Raw genomic sequence first — 16,059 nt, forward strand, 5'->3', positions numbered from 1 at the left:
CAAACATACAGCAAAGTAGGAGAAACACCTATGGGAGGATATGTTTCCGTGTTTCTGCGTGTGCATAGATAGAGGGACTAACGGAAAGAGAGTGGGGGGAGGAGGGGGAACGTGAGGGAGAGAAAAAGCCGTTGAAAGACCAAAAAAACCTACTTCATTGAATGAAAAAGGAATAAATAGAATGGCTAGATGTGAATTGAGATGTGAATTTATTCAAACAAGGGTCTGGGCTCAATGGCTCATTGTTCTGATGATTCAGATCTACACGAGGCAACAGGAGGCTGGGGTGATAATACAGTGACTGCTTTGTTCCAGATCCACCTCATTATCTCTCCATTATCACCATCGTCTTCATTATGATCTTCATCTCTAGGGGATGGAACCCTCTTGCCCCTGCTCAGCTGACACGGAAGCCCCCTACACTTCCCTCTCACCAGACTCACAGTCCAGAGTGTGTGAAGTTTGGGCCGGGCTGGACCGAGGTGCACAGGCCTGTTTTCAGGGCACATCCTGTCAGGAAATGTGAAGGAAACGGATCATAACAATTCCAATTCGGACACATTAGGAGACCTGGCACTCTGGGCACTGCTGTGTGGGGCCTGGGGCCTGTGTGTGTTTGTGTGTTTGTTCATGTGTGCAACAATATCTAGCATGAACAGGCTAGGCTGCGTGTTCAGTCAATGTCTTTTCAGTATATGCAAGACATTCCTTAGGTGTGCATGTTTGTCATCAATCATACCTAAATCAAACACACTCCTGGTAGTTTCAACAGGGTGGAAGTGATAAACTCACACACATGGATGTATGTTAGTTTGGGATTTTGATTTGTTTGTGAGTATGTGTGAGGGTGTGCGTGTGTGTGTGATTGAGTGAGTGAGTTAGTGTGTACCTGTGTGTGCGTGTGTGTTTGTGTGTGTGTGTGTTTTAGGACCCCCTCCAGCTGGTACGGTGTGTAGAATTACAGCCCGGGATCTGAGTGAGGGAGGACAGAGGGAGGGAGCGAGGGAGGCCGAGAGAGAAAAGAAAACAGCTGTCAAACAATGAATTAGTGTCCTGCGAGACGACTGGCGTTTTTCTGAGGAGCACACTACGTTAGCGAGCTAATGAGGTGTGGAGAACACACTCACGCAGAGACACAATCAAACACGCCCCCGCACACACACCCACACACGCACGAGTCACCCATGCACAAACACTGGCAGAGACTCACACCCGCACCAAATTCACGCAGAGCCACGTCCACTTTGATTCCACTCCCCCACTCCCCATGTACACACACACACACTTATATCTTGTTTTGTGTTTCAAAGCAAAAGCCAAGCTGTCATACTGTAAGCCAGAACTCATCCCACTGACACATACATGGAGAACCATCACCACAATGACCCAGGAGAGAACAGCCAGACATCCCAAATACAGTACATAGTTCTGGCCACCCAGAAAGCAGACAGCCCCTTCACACAGCTTGACCTGTGGACCCGATGAACCGGTCTTCCAGCCTCTGTCTGAGCCGGTCTCCCCCAATCTGAGCCAGAGAGAAAATCGCTACTTCTCTGAGAGAACATGCATGTTCTACTACCAGCCTGCCTTTTTTCTCTGACAGAACCAGTATGTTCAACCACTGGTCAGCCTGTATCTCTAAGAGAACAAGTATGTTCTACCACCAAGCTGCCTACTTCTCTGAGAACCAGAATGTTCTACCACTGGTCAGCCCGACTGGTCCAGACCATCTGGATCCAGTTAGCCTAAAGACAACAACACAGTCTCGTTTGTCTGAGAGAAAGACAAGGTTCACAAAGAGGTTCTGTTTGCTATTTTGGCCCGGCTCAAACACATTCCCAACAGCCTGGATGAGACGCAAAACTCTTGAGCTGTTTACTGGCGCTGGTAAAAAGAGGCTGTTTGCCTCGCTGAGTCACAGTCAGGGGAGCATGGATAAAGAGTGTCTGGGGAAAAACACATGGTCATCATGGAGAAGAGTGGAACCACACATGGGCTCTGGAGTCCAGTAGAATCTGATTGGGGTTCTGTTGGGGGTTTGGAGAACAGTCGAACCAGACTGACGTAAAAGTATCGAAAGTATCTCTTGATCTAACCTGACTGGCAGTGGGATCAGTTCAGCTATGTGAAGGGTTCTGGTTATTCTCAACATTACAACCTCACTTATGGACACCAGAAAAACGCTATGAGATGTATTGCGGTTCAATACATTTGAAAGTTAGCTTTCATGCTTCTTACAGAGATTAGAAGGCTGAATTACAAAACATTGATTACAGATCAACAACTGACGCTTCCAGCCCACCAAAACAATCTCACAATACGAGCACACACATAGAAACACACATGTATGCACACACACACGTACACACATGCATGCACACACACCGTTGTGACGGGGCGAGCCTAATGAAGCAGTTTAAAGGAACAGCAGCTCTCTCCACAGACGGACCGTCTACAGTCATGTTGAATAGATGTGATCCCATTGACCAGTGACTGTACAATCGGCCTCAGACATACCCATAGCAAACACTGCAATACCCAAAACGCCTCTGCTCAAGCAGTGATGTGCGCATGTATTTGTGTGTGTGTGTGTGGTTCAGAGTAGGTCAACGGTGTGATTCACATAGCAACCCAGTAATCTATCTGTTTATTCACAAAATTTCTCTCTCTGTGTCTCTATCCACAGCTATCTTTATCTTTGGCAAAGGGAGAGTATTGTTCTACGTACAGTGAGTAGATACTTTCTGTCTGAAGACCTGACCACTGTGCCTCTGTCCTTCCTCCTGTTCGTCTTCACCTTTGCCCCCACCTCTCTTCCTCCTCTCAGATGGGTCCACCTCTCACTGACCTTCTCATTTCCGCTTTCAGCTTTATTGCATGCTTTATCCAAAGAAAAGGCATGCAAACACGAAAGGCACCATGGTCGAGATCCACAAACGGAAGGAAAGTGTACGTCTTTGATAAGAGATGAGGACGCGCTGTACAGACAGCATGGTTTCACATGACCCTTTGTCTTGGTGCTGGGGCACACCTTCTTATAGACTGGGGCTTTGGTCATTTAAACTGGTGGTTGATACCAGGAAAGCTGTGGGTGTGTGTGAAGGCAGGGGATAGAATGACTGGGATGAGATGGTCTGGTCATGTGATTGAGTCTCTAGAGACCAAATAGAATGTGCTTCCAGAAACAGGACTTCTACGGACTGGGACTCGAATCAAATCGTATTTGTATAGCCCGTTTTACAAGCAATATCAAGTAGGGGTCCTTTTATGCTCATAGAACTGTACCTGAACCAACATTAAACCTTCAAGGATGACAGGGATAAGCTCTCAGGAAAACTCAGAGGGAAAAATGGAAGGGACCTTGGGAGGAGCAATTCAGAGAGGGATCCCCTCCTACAGAGACAGACAGAGACACAGAGAGGAGTTGGCTGAATACCATTATGCAATAAGAATGGGGATGAAAGTAAAAACTGTCCATGTGAATAGATAGGTGAAACAGATTGTCAGAGTTCTGAATAAGCATAGCATTATCAGTGCTCTCAAAAGACTGGGCCTGCACACTATTACAGCTTCTCAACAGCACATTGAACTGGACTCTGAGCCAGGCTTAAACGCAGATCATCTCCTTTATATCCACAAACACTGGAAAAACCTCTCTCATTGGAAAGAGACAGAGGAGAGATAGAGAAAAGAGAGAGAGAGAGAATCCCACGAGGCAGTGTTCTCTCCAATCCCTGTGTGGAAAAGCCATCAGATAGAGCAGCCTCATCCACCACATGACTCTGGAGTCAGAGAAGAGGAGAAACCTACGATTCTGAGTCCCAGTGTTAGGTGAGCGGGGAAGGTGAGAGGGGGGGGGTGAGATGAGGAGAAGTGTGGAAGAGAGAGGAAGGAGAGAGATGCAGTCATCTAGTCATCCTGTTACCTGGATTACTACAGATATTTAAATGCACTGTAGTGTGTGTGAGTGCGTGTGTGTGTGTGTGCTTGCCTACTCCTGATTGCTGTTTAATTGCTTTTTACTGGCACTTGTAAAAAGAGGCTGTTTGGCTCGCTGAGTCACAGTCAGGGGAGCATGGATGAAGAGTGTCTGGGGAAAAACACATGGTCATCATGGATAAGAGTGGAACCACACATGGGCTCTGGAGTCCAGTAGAATCTGATTGGGGTTCTGTTGGGGGTTTGGAGAACAGTAGAACCAGAGTGAGGTTCTTTAGTCTAATAGAACTAGACCGGGCTTCTAAATTATCTCTTGATCTGACCTGACTGGCAGTGTGCTCAGTTTAGCTTTGTGAAGGGTTCTGGTTATTCTCAACATTACAGCCTCACTTTAGTCCACCAGGAAAGCGCTCTCAGATGTATTGTGGCTCAATCAATCTCAAAGTTATGCTTTCATGCTTCTTACAGAGATTAGGAGGCTGAGTTACAGCACATTGATTACAGATCAACTACTGAGGCCTCCAGCCCACCAAAACAATCTTACATGCGAGCACACACATAGAAACACACACGTATGCACACACACAGGTACACACATGCATGCACACACACCGTTGTGACGGGGCGAGCCTAATGAAGCAGCAGTTTAAAGGAACAGCAACTCTCTCCACAGACGGACCGTCTACAGTCATGTTGAATAGATGTGATCCCATTGACCAGTGACTGTACAATCGGCCTCAGACACACCCATAGCAGACACTGCAATACCCAAAACGCCTCTGCTCAAGCAGGGATGTGCGCGGGTATTTGTGTGTGTGTGTGTGTGTTGTTCAGAGTAGGTCAACGGTGTGATTCACATAGCAACCCAGTAATCTATCTGTTTATTCACAATATTTCTCTCTCTGTGTCTCTATCCACAGCTATCTTTATCTTTGGCAAGGGGAGAGTATTGGTCTACGTACAGTGAGTATTTATTTCTGAAGACCTGACCACTTTGGTAATATTATCAATCTAACTAACAAGAGGATCACCTTCCTTTTCTCTCCTCCTCTCCCTATTCCCGGCCTCTCCTTTCTCCTCCACCTCTTCCTCTTCCTCCTCCTCATCCCTCACGTCCTCTGTCCTTCCTCCTGTTCATCTTCACCTCTGCCCCCACCTCTCTTCCTCCTCTCAGATGTGTCCACCTCTCACTGACCTTCTCATTTCTGCTGTATCTCCCACAATCTCTACCTTTATTGGGGGCACATTACAACAGCAACGTGGACAGAAGAGCATTTAAAGAAAGGCATAAAGTTAGTACAACATACAATAAAAAGATAACACTAGTTGCATATGGAGACTAAACGTAAATAAACAAATATGAATATTGCACAGTCAGTTATAGCACTTTAAGTGTGTCCGTGAATCATTTCGAGGGGTTGAGTCCTGTGTGGGTTTGTGTGTGTTCTATTTAGAGCAGTGCTGGTTGTACAGTCTCACAGCAGCAAGAAGGAAGGGCCTGCGGTACCGCTCCTTCACACACTCAGGGTGAAGGAGCCGGTCGCCCAAGGAGCTGCTCAGTGCAGAGACAGTGTCCTGCATGGGGTGGGATTCACTGTCCATCACTGATGATAGCTCTGTTACCATCCTCCTCTCTCCCACCACCTGCACTGTGTCCGAGGGGCGTCCGAGGACAGCGCTGGCCTTCCCGATCGGTCTGTCTAGTCTCCTCCTGTCAGCTGTTGACATACTGCTGCTCCAACAGACCACACCATGTTAAATGGCTGATGCCACCACCGTGTCATAGAAGGTCCTGAGGAGCGCTCCCCTGCACTTCAAACGACCTGAGTCTCCTGAGCAGGTACACTCTGCTCTGGCCCTTCTTCTACAGTGGCATGGTGTTGTCAGTCCAGTCCAGTTTATTGTTCAGGTGAACACCCAGGTTTAAAGGAGGTGATCTGAGTCCAGGGCTCGGAGTTCTGTTCAGTGTTGTGTTGAGAAGCTGTAATAGTGTGGAGTTTCCTGGTGGTTGATATCAGGTAAGCTGTGGCTGTGTGTGAAGGCAGGGGATAGACTGACTGGGATGAGATGGTCTGGTCATGTGATTGAGTCTCTAGAGACCGAATGGGTTTCGAGGAACATGATTTCTATGGACTGGGACTCAAATCAAATCGTATTTGTATAGCCCGTTTTACAAGCAATATCAAGGAAGGGTTCTTATATGCTCATAGAACTGTACCTAAGCCAACCTTAAACCCTCAAGTATGACAGAGATAAGCTCTCAGGAAAACTAAGAGGGGAAATGGAATGAACCTTGGGAGGAGCAATTCAGAGAGGGATCCCCTCCTACAGAGACAGACAGAGACACAGAGAGGAGTTGGCTGAATACCATTATGCAATAAGAATGGGGATGAAAGTAAAAACTGTCCATGTGAATAGATAGGTGAAACAGATTGTCAGAGTTCTGAATAAGCATAGCATTATCAGTGCTCTCAAAAGACTGGGCCTGCACACTATTACAGCTTCTCAACAGCACATTGAACTGGACTCTGAGCCAGGCCCTGGACTCAGATCATCCTTATGTCCACAAACACTGGAAAAACCTCTCTCAATGGAAAGAGACAGAGGAGAGATAGAGAAAAGAGTGACATCAGACGAGAGAGAGAGAGAGAGAGAGAGAGAGAGAGAGAGAGAGAGAGGGAGAGAGAGAGAGAGAGAGAGAGAGAGAGAGAGAGAGAGCGAGAGCGATAGAGAGAGAGAGAGAGAGAGAGAGAGAGAGAGAGAGAGAGAGAGAGAGGAGAGAGAGAGAGAGAGAGAGAGAGAGAGAGAGAGAGAGAGAGAGAGAGAGAGAGAGAGAGAGAGAATCCCACGAGGCAGTGTTCTCTCCAATCCCTGTGTGGAAAAGTCATCAGATAGAGCAGCCTCATCCACCACATGACTCTGGAGTCAGAGAAGAAACCTACGATTCTGAGTCCCAGTGTTAGGTGAGCGGCGGAGGAGGAGAGAGGGGGGGGTGAGATGAGGAGAAGTGTGGAAGAGAGAGGAAGGAGAAAGACGCAGTCATCTAGTCATCCTGATATCTGGATGAGTCTTAATAAAGATATTTAAATGAACTGTAATGTGTGTGTGTGTGTACGTGCATGCGTGTGTGTGCTTGTGTACTGCGTACGTACGTGCACGTGTGTGACTTAGGTTAATCAGCTGCAAATAAGCCTAAGTGAAAGATATCATGTCCTTATCATGGTTGCTATATATACCTCAACATGACTCTCTCTCTTCCACTCTATCTCTATCCCTCTCTCCAGAGAGAGAGAGGGAGATCGAGAGAAAGAGAGAGGGAGAGAGAGAATGTGATGAGCAGGCAGAGATAGCATTAAAGTCTCTTTTCTGGTGGATGCAAATCTCTCACATTCACCAGCTCTTTCTGGCAACAGCCGATCCACTCGCTCCAGCTGAATCCTGACCCCTGGCTAGGCCTGTTGGCTTAGCTTGATAGTTGTGGCTTGGCCTGGTGCTTCTGGCTGACTACTTTTATGGCAATGCCTTGTTGTTCTGGCTAGGTCTGGAAATGATGGCTAGGTGTAGTGGTTTCGGTTAACTCTGGTGGGCCTGGCTAGGTATAGAATAGAATCGAATAAATAGACTAGATCATATTGGACTAGTCGACTGTAGAGTACAATCCAATACAACAGAACAGAAAACAACTTTGTTGTTCTTTATTGTTATGGAACAATAGCGGGTCTGCTGGGCCGGGCTAAGCATCTGGAGCAAAGCAGTTTATGACAATGACCTCTGACCTCAGGACTAGACCAGCGGCAGAGAGGTCGCTGCAGATTCAATCATCACCAGGAGACGTCTCAGTTTGTGTTTGACCTCTTGTTTAATGATGAAGACATCTTCATGTTCGACCCATCAGACATACAAGATCACACACTGCTCGCACACTCCAAAGCGCTGCAGTGTCTAGTACACTTATAAAAATAACAATCATAAAAAATACATACTCAGGCTCTTTTTCAACTTTTTTTCTCTTTTCTGAAGGTTTGATTTGTAAAGATTGCATTGAGACACAAATGAACATTTCAAACAAGGCATACAAGACAATCCAAAGACCCACTGCCTTTATAACCACGGTAACCCAAAGCCTCTGTAACTACGGTAACCCCTAACCTGGCTGCATCTGCTGGTGAAGCTTTACAAAGGGGAAGTGACATCACATGGCACACCACGTCCACAGGATTTCATCATTACATCAAGAAGCGAAAAGAAAACTATCACCGGGCTATTGAGAAATCCTGATTGGGTATACTTCTAAAGGGTGGGACAGTTCCTATGATTCATAGCAGGCTGGGATTTCGGAGGATCAGCAGAGGAACCAACAGAGCAACACCCTATTACCAGCTACACCCATCTCACCTCTTCTCCAGCTCTCTCGACCTCATTCTCTTTCTCTGCTGCTCTGCCTCCCTCTCTCTCTTTTGCTCTCTCTCTCCCTCTGTTCTCTTTTGCTAATGCTTCAGCTTCACCCCAGCAGATAATTCTACATACCAACAACTGGTCTTACCCTCTGTCTAGCCCTCAAGTCAACATTGGGCACCAGGCAAACGGATAACAGTTGGAACAACCCTTTCTGATGATTGAATATGCAGTCACCCACACACAGCCCAGCTCGGTTCAGCCCAGAGGTGACCCGGGACTAGCCCTAGCCCATATACAGCCTAGCCCAGTTCAGCAGCAGCTGTGGAATTCCCTGCCAAGGTGTTACAGCAAACAATGTACCATCACCAGAGGTGTCTGCAAATATCTCCCTACACACACCAGCTCTCTGCCTGCCCGCCCGCCCGCCTGCCCGCCCGCCTGCTTGCCTGCCTCCTTTCTTGCCTCCCGGTCTGACAAGTCTGGTCTCGTTTGCAATTAGCTCCATTCATGAAGGTTGGTTGGATGCATACAAAGCCATGGGATCATGAAACTCCAGGATTCTGCCTCGACTCATAAGATCAGCTTTAATAGGAATCAACAATATTTTCAAGATAAACCACAACAAAACAACATCAAACCCATATTTGAAGAAAGCGGCGGTGCAGCAACTGCTCCCTCCGTTGTTTCTGGGGGAGAGGCCTAAGAGGCGGGGTTAGGGTGTGGGAGTCACCTTCTCGGCAGTTCCCTAAATGTCTGCAGACGTACATAAAGTTTGGCCAATCAATGTATAAAGCAGGGCAAAAATCCCACCCCCTTGAACATCCCCAGTACAAACAAGAGACCCCAGACCCTAATTCCCACAAGGCCTTGCTCCCTCTAACCTCTGCTAAGCTCTAGGCACTTAAAACACAAGGTCACATACATATACAGGGAATTTCGTTTAATCTCTTTACCAAACAACGGTTTCTTTAGGAAGTCTAATTTGAGTCTGTGTGAGGTTGTAAGTCTGACAGCCAGTTCAGATGAGGTCCATCGACCCAGGACCTGACAGAAAGTCCACAGAGCTCTGTGTTGGGGGCGGGGGTGGGGGAGGGGGGAGGGGGGATCTGAGTCAGCAGGATTGCAGGACACACAGCTGAAGGCTCCAAGTCCATCCATCTGTGTTCATCTGTCTGCAGCACCAGTGGTTTGTTGGTTGGATTTGTGCTACAAGGACTCTCACAGGCTTTCTTTGCTTTGCATTGATGCTTGAGCAAACCTTAACCCCAGGTGTGGGCAGGTGGGGGCAGGGGAAAGGGAAGGGGTGAAGGACCCCCAGAGCAGTAGAGGGGTTTGGGGGGTACTCGAGAGCGTTCCTATCATACGTTAAAAGCCAGTCCTCACTGGCTACCGAGCCCTGGCTATCCTGATCTTACTGACCGAGCTCTGATACAGCCAGTCAAAACATTCCGATTCAAATTTTGAAATTCGAAACGATAAGGCGAGGAGACCCCTTGATCGGGCGACTCAGCTGTGAAACACCCAACAGGTGACTCCTGCATACAAACACGTTTTCCGATCTCCCTCTCCCCATTTCCCTCTCTTCCCATCCCTCCGTCGCTGCAGGCTCAGTTGCAGGGCAGCCAGGTCGAGTAGGAGTGCTGCTGACAAGTGAACACGGGCTGCACCTGCGCAATGTAATAGTTACTGAAGTTGCCGTCGGCGACGTAAGGGGCGGGCTGGTAGTAACAGGTCACGTTGGCCACGTTGGGGAAGACGTTCTGCTCGGCCAGCACGCGCACCGCCAGCATGGCGATCAGGCCCAGCGTCTGCCGCCGCTCGTGGCCCATCAGACACACGGTGCTCTCGTTGACCACGCCGTGCAGCGTGATCAGGTAGTCGTGCTTGCGGTCCTCCAGGCCCGTGAAGTGGTTCTGCAGGTAGGACTCCAGCTTCCTCTGCTGCTCCAGGATGTCCGAGAAGTCGATGAAGAAGCGCGAGCACATGTAGCGCTGCAGGGACTTCATCTCCGTCTCCGAGTCGGCGCGGAACCCCCTCACCAGCAGGTGGCAGTATTTGAGCAGCCCGCCGCCCCGGATCTCCTCCGGGTTGCGGGTGCAGATGATCTTGTGGCGCAGGTGGTCAAGGGCCTGGCCGAAGTCTCCGAAGACGCTCTCGCCCACGATGGTGGGGTGGAAGGCCGGTGCCATGGGGTTCTCAGAGCACTCGTAGAAGAGCAGGAGAGAGTCCAGCTGGATCTGGAAGGAGTCCACGCTGAACTCAAACTGCCTGCGGAGGGAGTCCACGAACTTCAGCTCCACGTTCTTCCCTCGGTTGTTGGAGAGCGAGATTAGACTCCAGCGGTCGGAGTCATTAGACACCTTTACCATCTTCTGTACGTAGGCCTCCTAGGACACACACACACACAGGGGAATTATGTAACTGCTATTCATTGCAATCATCTGAAGCAATAAAGATAATTAAGAGAAGCAAGTCGTATTATTTTTCATCTGACATTTAAAACCATTAATTTATAGCCTGAGCGTCAGACTCCATTCAAAGGGACACTGCTGGCTGAACAGTAGCCGACAGGCGGCTGAGACAGTATCCGCTTTCGATTGGTTTGATGTAAATCCGCTTAACGGCAGCAAACCAACATTTTACTATCAGTAGGCTATAGGCAACACCGGACCAACGCTTCTAATTCGCGTCAAACACTTTCACCTAATCAGACTCTTAACAATGTAGGCTATAAATATAACCACATGGGCTACGTATACATATAGCCTAGTAATCCCGTTTTAAATATTTGATGATTTCATACATATGATTTTATATCTCAGAAACTATACTATACCTTTAAAGTTAATTGAGTTATTTTCTTCTTATTCACTCCGTCGGGTAGGAAATCCAGAAGGCAGTCCAAAACGATATCCTTCACAATCTGAAAGTCAATTTCTCCCTTCATATCCGCGCAAAATATCAGGTCGAGGTCCTTGTACCCGAGTCCACTGTCCTCGTGAAGAACGTGGCTGGCAGCAGACCCGTTTAACCTAACGTCCCTGACATTGATATGCTTCTCCTCCATGCGGCTCCGGACCACCTTCACGATCTCCAACGGTTTCATCTCCAGTGTAGGGAAGTTGCCACGGCCATGGATGGGGATGGTCTCCGTAAGAATTGCGTCCAGCCGCTGCACTTGCTCCCAGCTGAGGACGCTGACATTGCTATTCTCCAGCTCATTTAGGGAACTAGCAGAGCCACAAGAACTGGTGTCGTCCTCTGACATTGTCGATTAAATAAAACCGATTAAGATTTTAAAAAACTGACTACTGATCTATTAAGTTTTCAGTAGCCTAATGCTGGTCAGCGGTCCAACTCAGATTTACACGCAAAAAACTGTATAGGGGATCAACGTCAAGATAGACAGCATCAGTATCCTCAGTGAGTAGCCGTTTCCGTAACCTTACCCTATCTTACAACAAAAATAAACAATATCAAAGTAACTCATCTGCACTCGTTTGCGAAAGTGCGCAGTGAAAAGCAGACGCTGAGAGTCTGCAGAATATATATAGATGCCTTTAAGAAAAGACAAACAATAGCTTCCCTTAAAACTTGTCCTTGCTTCTGCTTTCTTCTATCCAGATTTTAAAACGCGGACATCATCGCGCGCGTGCAGTCCCTATGTGTAGGTCCGAGTGCTGCGTATTACAGTCTGGAAGCAGCTAGTAAGCCAGGGGGTTCGCCTTTCAGTCCGCGAGTACATGGCTAAAAAGAGGCACGCCTATGATTTTATAAATTTGCATGAATAGCCTACGCGAGTCGCACTTGGCACGCGGTCCGATGATAAACCCTCTTTGGAATCCCGTGGGTTTTGACGCGCGAGTCCTACATATTTTATTGCCTCTTCCCAGAAACATAAATAGAATCTTCTCAGTTGTAACCGTGCTCTTCAGACCTCGCTATCTATATCTTGCTGATCCCGCTTGATTTCACTTGATAGAATAGCTTTAACCCTCCGTCATAGAATCGACTCTCCGTTAGGCTTCTAACACTTGTCTCTGGAAGGCAAGTTCTGTTCTAGAGATGCCCGAGGCAGTTGCTCACGCCCCTCTTTCTCCGGAGTGACAACCATTCTCACCAATAACTGGTCGTCTTTCGCTACAGCCTTGCCCAAAGCATCACCTCCACCACTCTTTTTGACTTAAGAGTCCACTAAGACAGTGTTATGTAACATTTAGCGTCCATATAAATAAATGCTAATTGCTCCATGTTGAATTCGTTTTTTTAAAGACATTTAAGGCTTAAATCATTGCACTTCTGCCCGCATTCATGGTAGCATATGCTAAGGCATTATATGGTCTCGGAAAATAAATAATTTCAGACACAGATATTCTTGGTAACTCTAGGGTACTTTACCAGTTCGGTTCGCTTCGTTTGGCAATGCCAGATCGCCCTCTGTGGGCTGAGATTGTCTCCATCCACGTTTATGTATAGTTTTAAGTATCAAGCTACTGCAAAAGGTGCAATGTTGAGCCTAGGTTTCCTGGAATAGATTTGAGCTGTTGAGGAAACAGGGTGTCATATTTTCTCTAATCTCATTAGTTAAGCCGATACTCATTATCTTTCACTCTGCCTTTAAGACGTGTTGGCTGCTTCTGTGCTCTGCCTGTAAGACCTACTTGACGGGATGTTTTACTGCTTGTTTTAAGACATGTGGGCTGTTTCAATGCTGTCTTCACCTGTTTTACTGCTTGTTCTAATACCTGTGGACTGTTTCAGTGCTCTGTCTCTACCTGCATGACTGGCGGTTTTATGGCTTTTTCTATAAGACCTTTGGGTTGTTTCAATGCTTTGCCTACCTGCTTGACTGGCAGTTTTACGGCTTGTTCTATAAGCCATGTAGGCTGTTTCAATGCTCTACCTGTAAGACTTTCAGGCTGTTCCACCATTCTGTCTCTCTGGCCTAACTCTGACCTCACAGTATCTACCTAAGCTTCCAACAGCTCAGAGATCTTATCTCACTGAGCCCGAGATGTTAGTGGGTGAGAAGATGACAGTCTAGAAGTGTGTGTGTGTGTTGTGTGTGTGTGTGTGTGAGTAGGGGAGCTGTCACTGAGAATCCATCAGGATGAGTAAAGCTGTGCGTCACAGCAATCACCTAGGACTGTAACCCCAGTTTATCTCATTTGCTCTGTGACACAGGCAGCCCAGCCTAACACACACACACACACACACACATTACATTACACAGACTGTTGATACCATCTTCACATAAGATGTGCATTTGCATTCATAAAAATTGCATTTGAATCCTGTACAGTGTAAGCTGTCTTTTGATAGGCTAGCAGCAGCAACAGGCTCCTGCCAGTGTGTGGAATCGTGAAAGAGCACATCTGGAAATATGGAGCTGGTCTTTAACGGCATCTCTGGGTCTCCTAAGCTCCTTAATAAATGATCATGATGGTTGGGCCCAGTGAACTGTAAAGAGAAACCTAGGGGTTTCCTGTGCCAGCCATGTGACAGGGCTGCTGGATTTATACCCTGTGATGTGCAGCTTCTCGGTGGAGCGCCACATCATCTCTGTGTCTGAGCTCATCCCATGGTTAGGCCCGTGGGGAGCGTTGAATCAAACGTCTCACTCACTGCCTAGACCTGCAGTGACAACAACAATACTGTTTTCTTCCTAGCTCACAACTCGTTGGTTACTGGACTGGATGGAGCAGACAGATTAGCTGAAGTTCTGAAAGGAGTGACAGTGATCGGTTGGTGTGCTAGATGGAGCAGAAATGGCCTGGCTGAAATTCTACAATTTGCTGAGTGACAGTGATTGGTTGGATGACTGGAGGGAGCAGTCTGGGATTGGCCGAAATGCATGATGGTGTGTTTTTGAAGCAAGATCAACCGCGACTGGGGGAAGTGTATCCCCAGAGACCAGAGGAACAGCTCCAGAGAGACCATCCTGAGCAGGGTCAACTGGTCTTTGAAGAACAGAGTGATCCAACACAGCACCTCATCTCTCTAGCTGGAGGTTGTTATGCTGCAGCAGTAACCACTGACTCGCCAACTCAGTAACTGTCTGGAGGTGCATGTTGAAGGGAAACAGAAATACAAAAACACCTGTATACACACACACACACACACATCGCCACCACCATTAACACTGCCACCATCTGACTAATGTGCACAGACCTGCCAGAGCGAGAGAACTGGAAGAGATGGTAATGATGGAAAAGGATGATGATGTCTGCTGTTAATGCTTTCAAGGTAGGGTGAAAAAAAACCCCCACTAGAGGTGATTCTCTCTCTCTCTTTCCTTTCTTCCTTTCTCAGCGCTCTCTCTGTCTCTCTCCTCATCTTCACTTGAACTCCACTCTGTTCTTTCCTGTTTCCATCTCAGTTTTGTCTTCGGCCGGGGTAACCGCGTGCGTGTGTGTGTGTGTGTGTGTGTGTACGCGTGTGTGTGCATATGGTGGATGTGGGGGTGGCCTTACACAGCTGTCTTCACCATCTATATGGGTGTGCGGCGGTTTGAAAACAAAACCGTCCAGTGTTGATGGCCGCCGCACAAGTGGCCGAGATGCTGCAACCACACGAAAGACGCCTCCTCGTCACCAACGCGATCCTGTTTCGAGGAGCAAACATCCAACGAATAAACAAGACGCTCTCGAGCGACGCCACAACGTTCTGCTGTGTCCCTCCTCGACACCGCTCGCTCTCTCCCCGTTCTCCTCAGTTCCTCCCTTTCCCTGGCCCCCGGGCCGGTGCTAACTGGATTTCCAGGCGGGCCGTATTAGACGAGTGATATTCCCAGCGACGCTGGAACAGTTAGTTTTGGGTGTTTGTCAGGAGCTCCTGAATGAAATGGGATTTCCAGCACGCATCGGTCTTCGCTGGTTGCAACCGACAGTGACAGTGTTGCGGAGAACTCCTCTGCTTTTCCAGAGCAGGGTTGTGGGGTCAGGGGCGCCGTATAGGGGGGGAAAAGTTAGGACGAATCTGACTGACAGGGGCCCCAAAAAATAGAAAAACTAATAGAAATGATCAACAAATATTAATATATATTTCCTTTTTCATGGGGCCCAAAATTCCTGGCGGCACCCCAGTGTGGGGTCACTGGAGTGAGTTGTCACACATGCCACCACGCCTCACATTTTGGGGGATGCTGTAGTTTTAAGCGCGATGTGTGTGTCGTGACGTGTGTGATAAGCATCTGCTACTGCGGTAAATAGGGTTCTATGCTGTTCCTGCAGAGTGATGTTCCTCTCTACATTTTTCATTTTCCAATTTAATACTGTGTAAGTCATATATACATATAACATGCGTGCCATACACATTTCAAATGTACTGCATATATATATAGACAAATAGATGTACGTCAACACACGAAAAGACATTCATATTTACAGCGTGTCCGCTGACATGTTCATTCAAATAGAAATGCCACCTCTCTCTATTGTCTGTCTTGCTCTGACACGCGCCAACACCATGCCATGCCTGCTGCGACGTGTGAGTTTGAATGTGTGGGCGTGATTCTTAGCAGCCCGAGCCGGAGGAGACTGTGGGTCAGGCAGGTGTCTCTGACCACGGAGTAGCCTCAGCCTGAGCCTCGGGACAGGGTGAGGGGGGTCCTCTATCTGAGATCTAGAAGGTTCCGGGGACCTGGGAAACATCAAACACCAGGTCGTGATGCAGACTCAGAGAACCTGGAACACTGGCGGGTCACAACCTGGTCGACGTCAG

General features: G+C 47.9%; 1 protein-coding gene across 1 annotated transcript; it reads right to left on the bottom strand.

Moving 5' to 3' along the window:
- Nucleotides 1-7,660: 7,660 nt before the first annotated feature.
- Nucleotides 7,661-12,402, bottom strand: tent5aa (terminal nucleotidyltransferase 5Aa). Its single transcript, XM_047029261.1, has 2 exons — nt 11,174-12,402; nt 7,661-10,724 (listed from the first exon to the last, which is right to left on the bottom strand). The coding sequence occupies exons 1-2, from the start codon at nt 11,603-11,605 to the stop codon at nt 9,945-9,947; spliced, it is 1,212 nt and encodes a 403-aa protein (XP_046885217.1). The 5' UTR covers nt 11,606-12,402; the 3' UTR covers nt 7,661-9,944.
- Nucleotides 12,403-16,059: the final 3,657 nt, after the last annotated feature.

The sequence above is a fragment of the Hypomesus transpacificus genome, chromosome 2 (assembly GCF_021917145.1).
Source record: "Hypomesus transpacificus isolate Combined female chromosome 2, fHypTra1, whole genome shotgun sequence".
Classification (NCBI taxonomy): Eukaryota; Metazoa; Chordata; class Actinopteri; order Osmeriformes; family Osmeridae; genus Hypomesus; species Hypomesus transpacificus.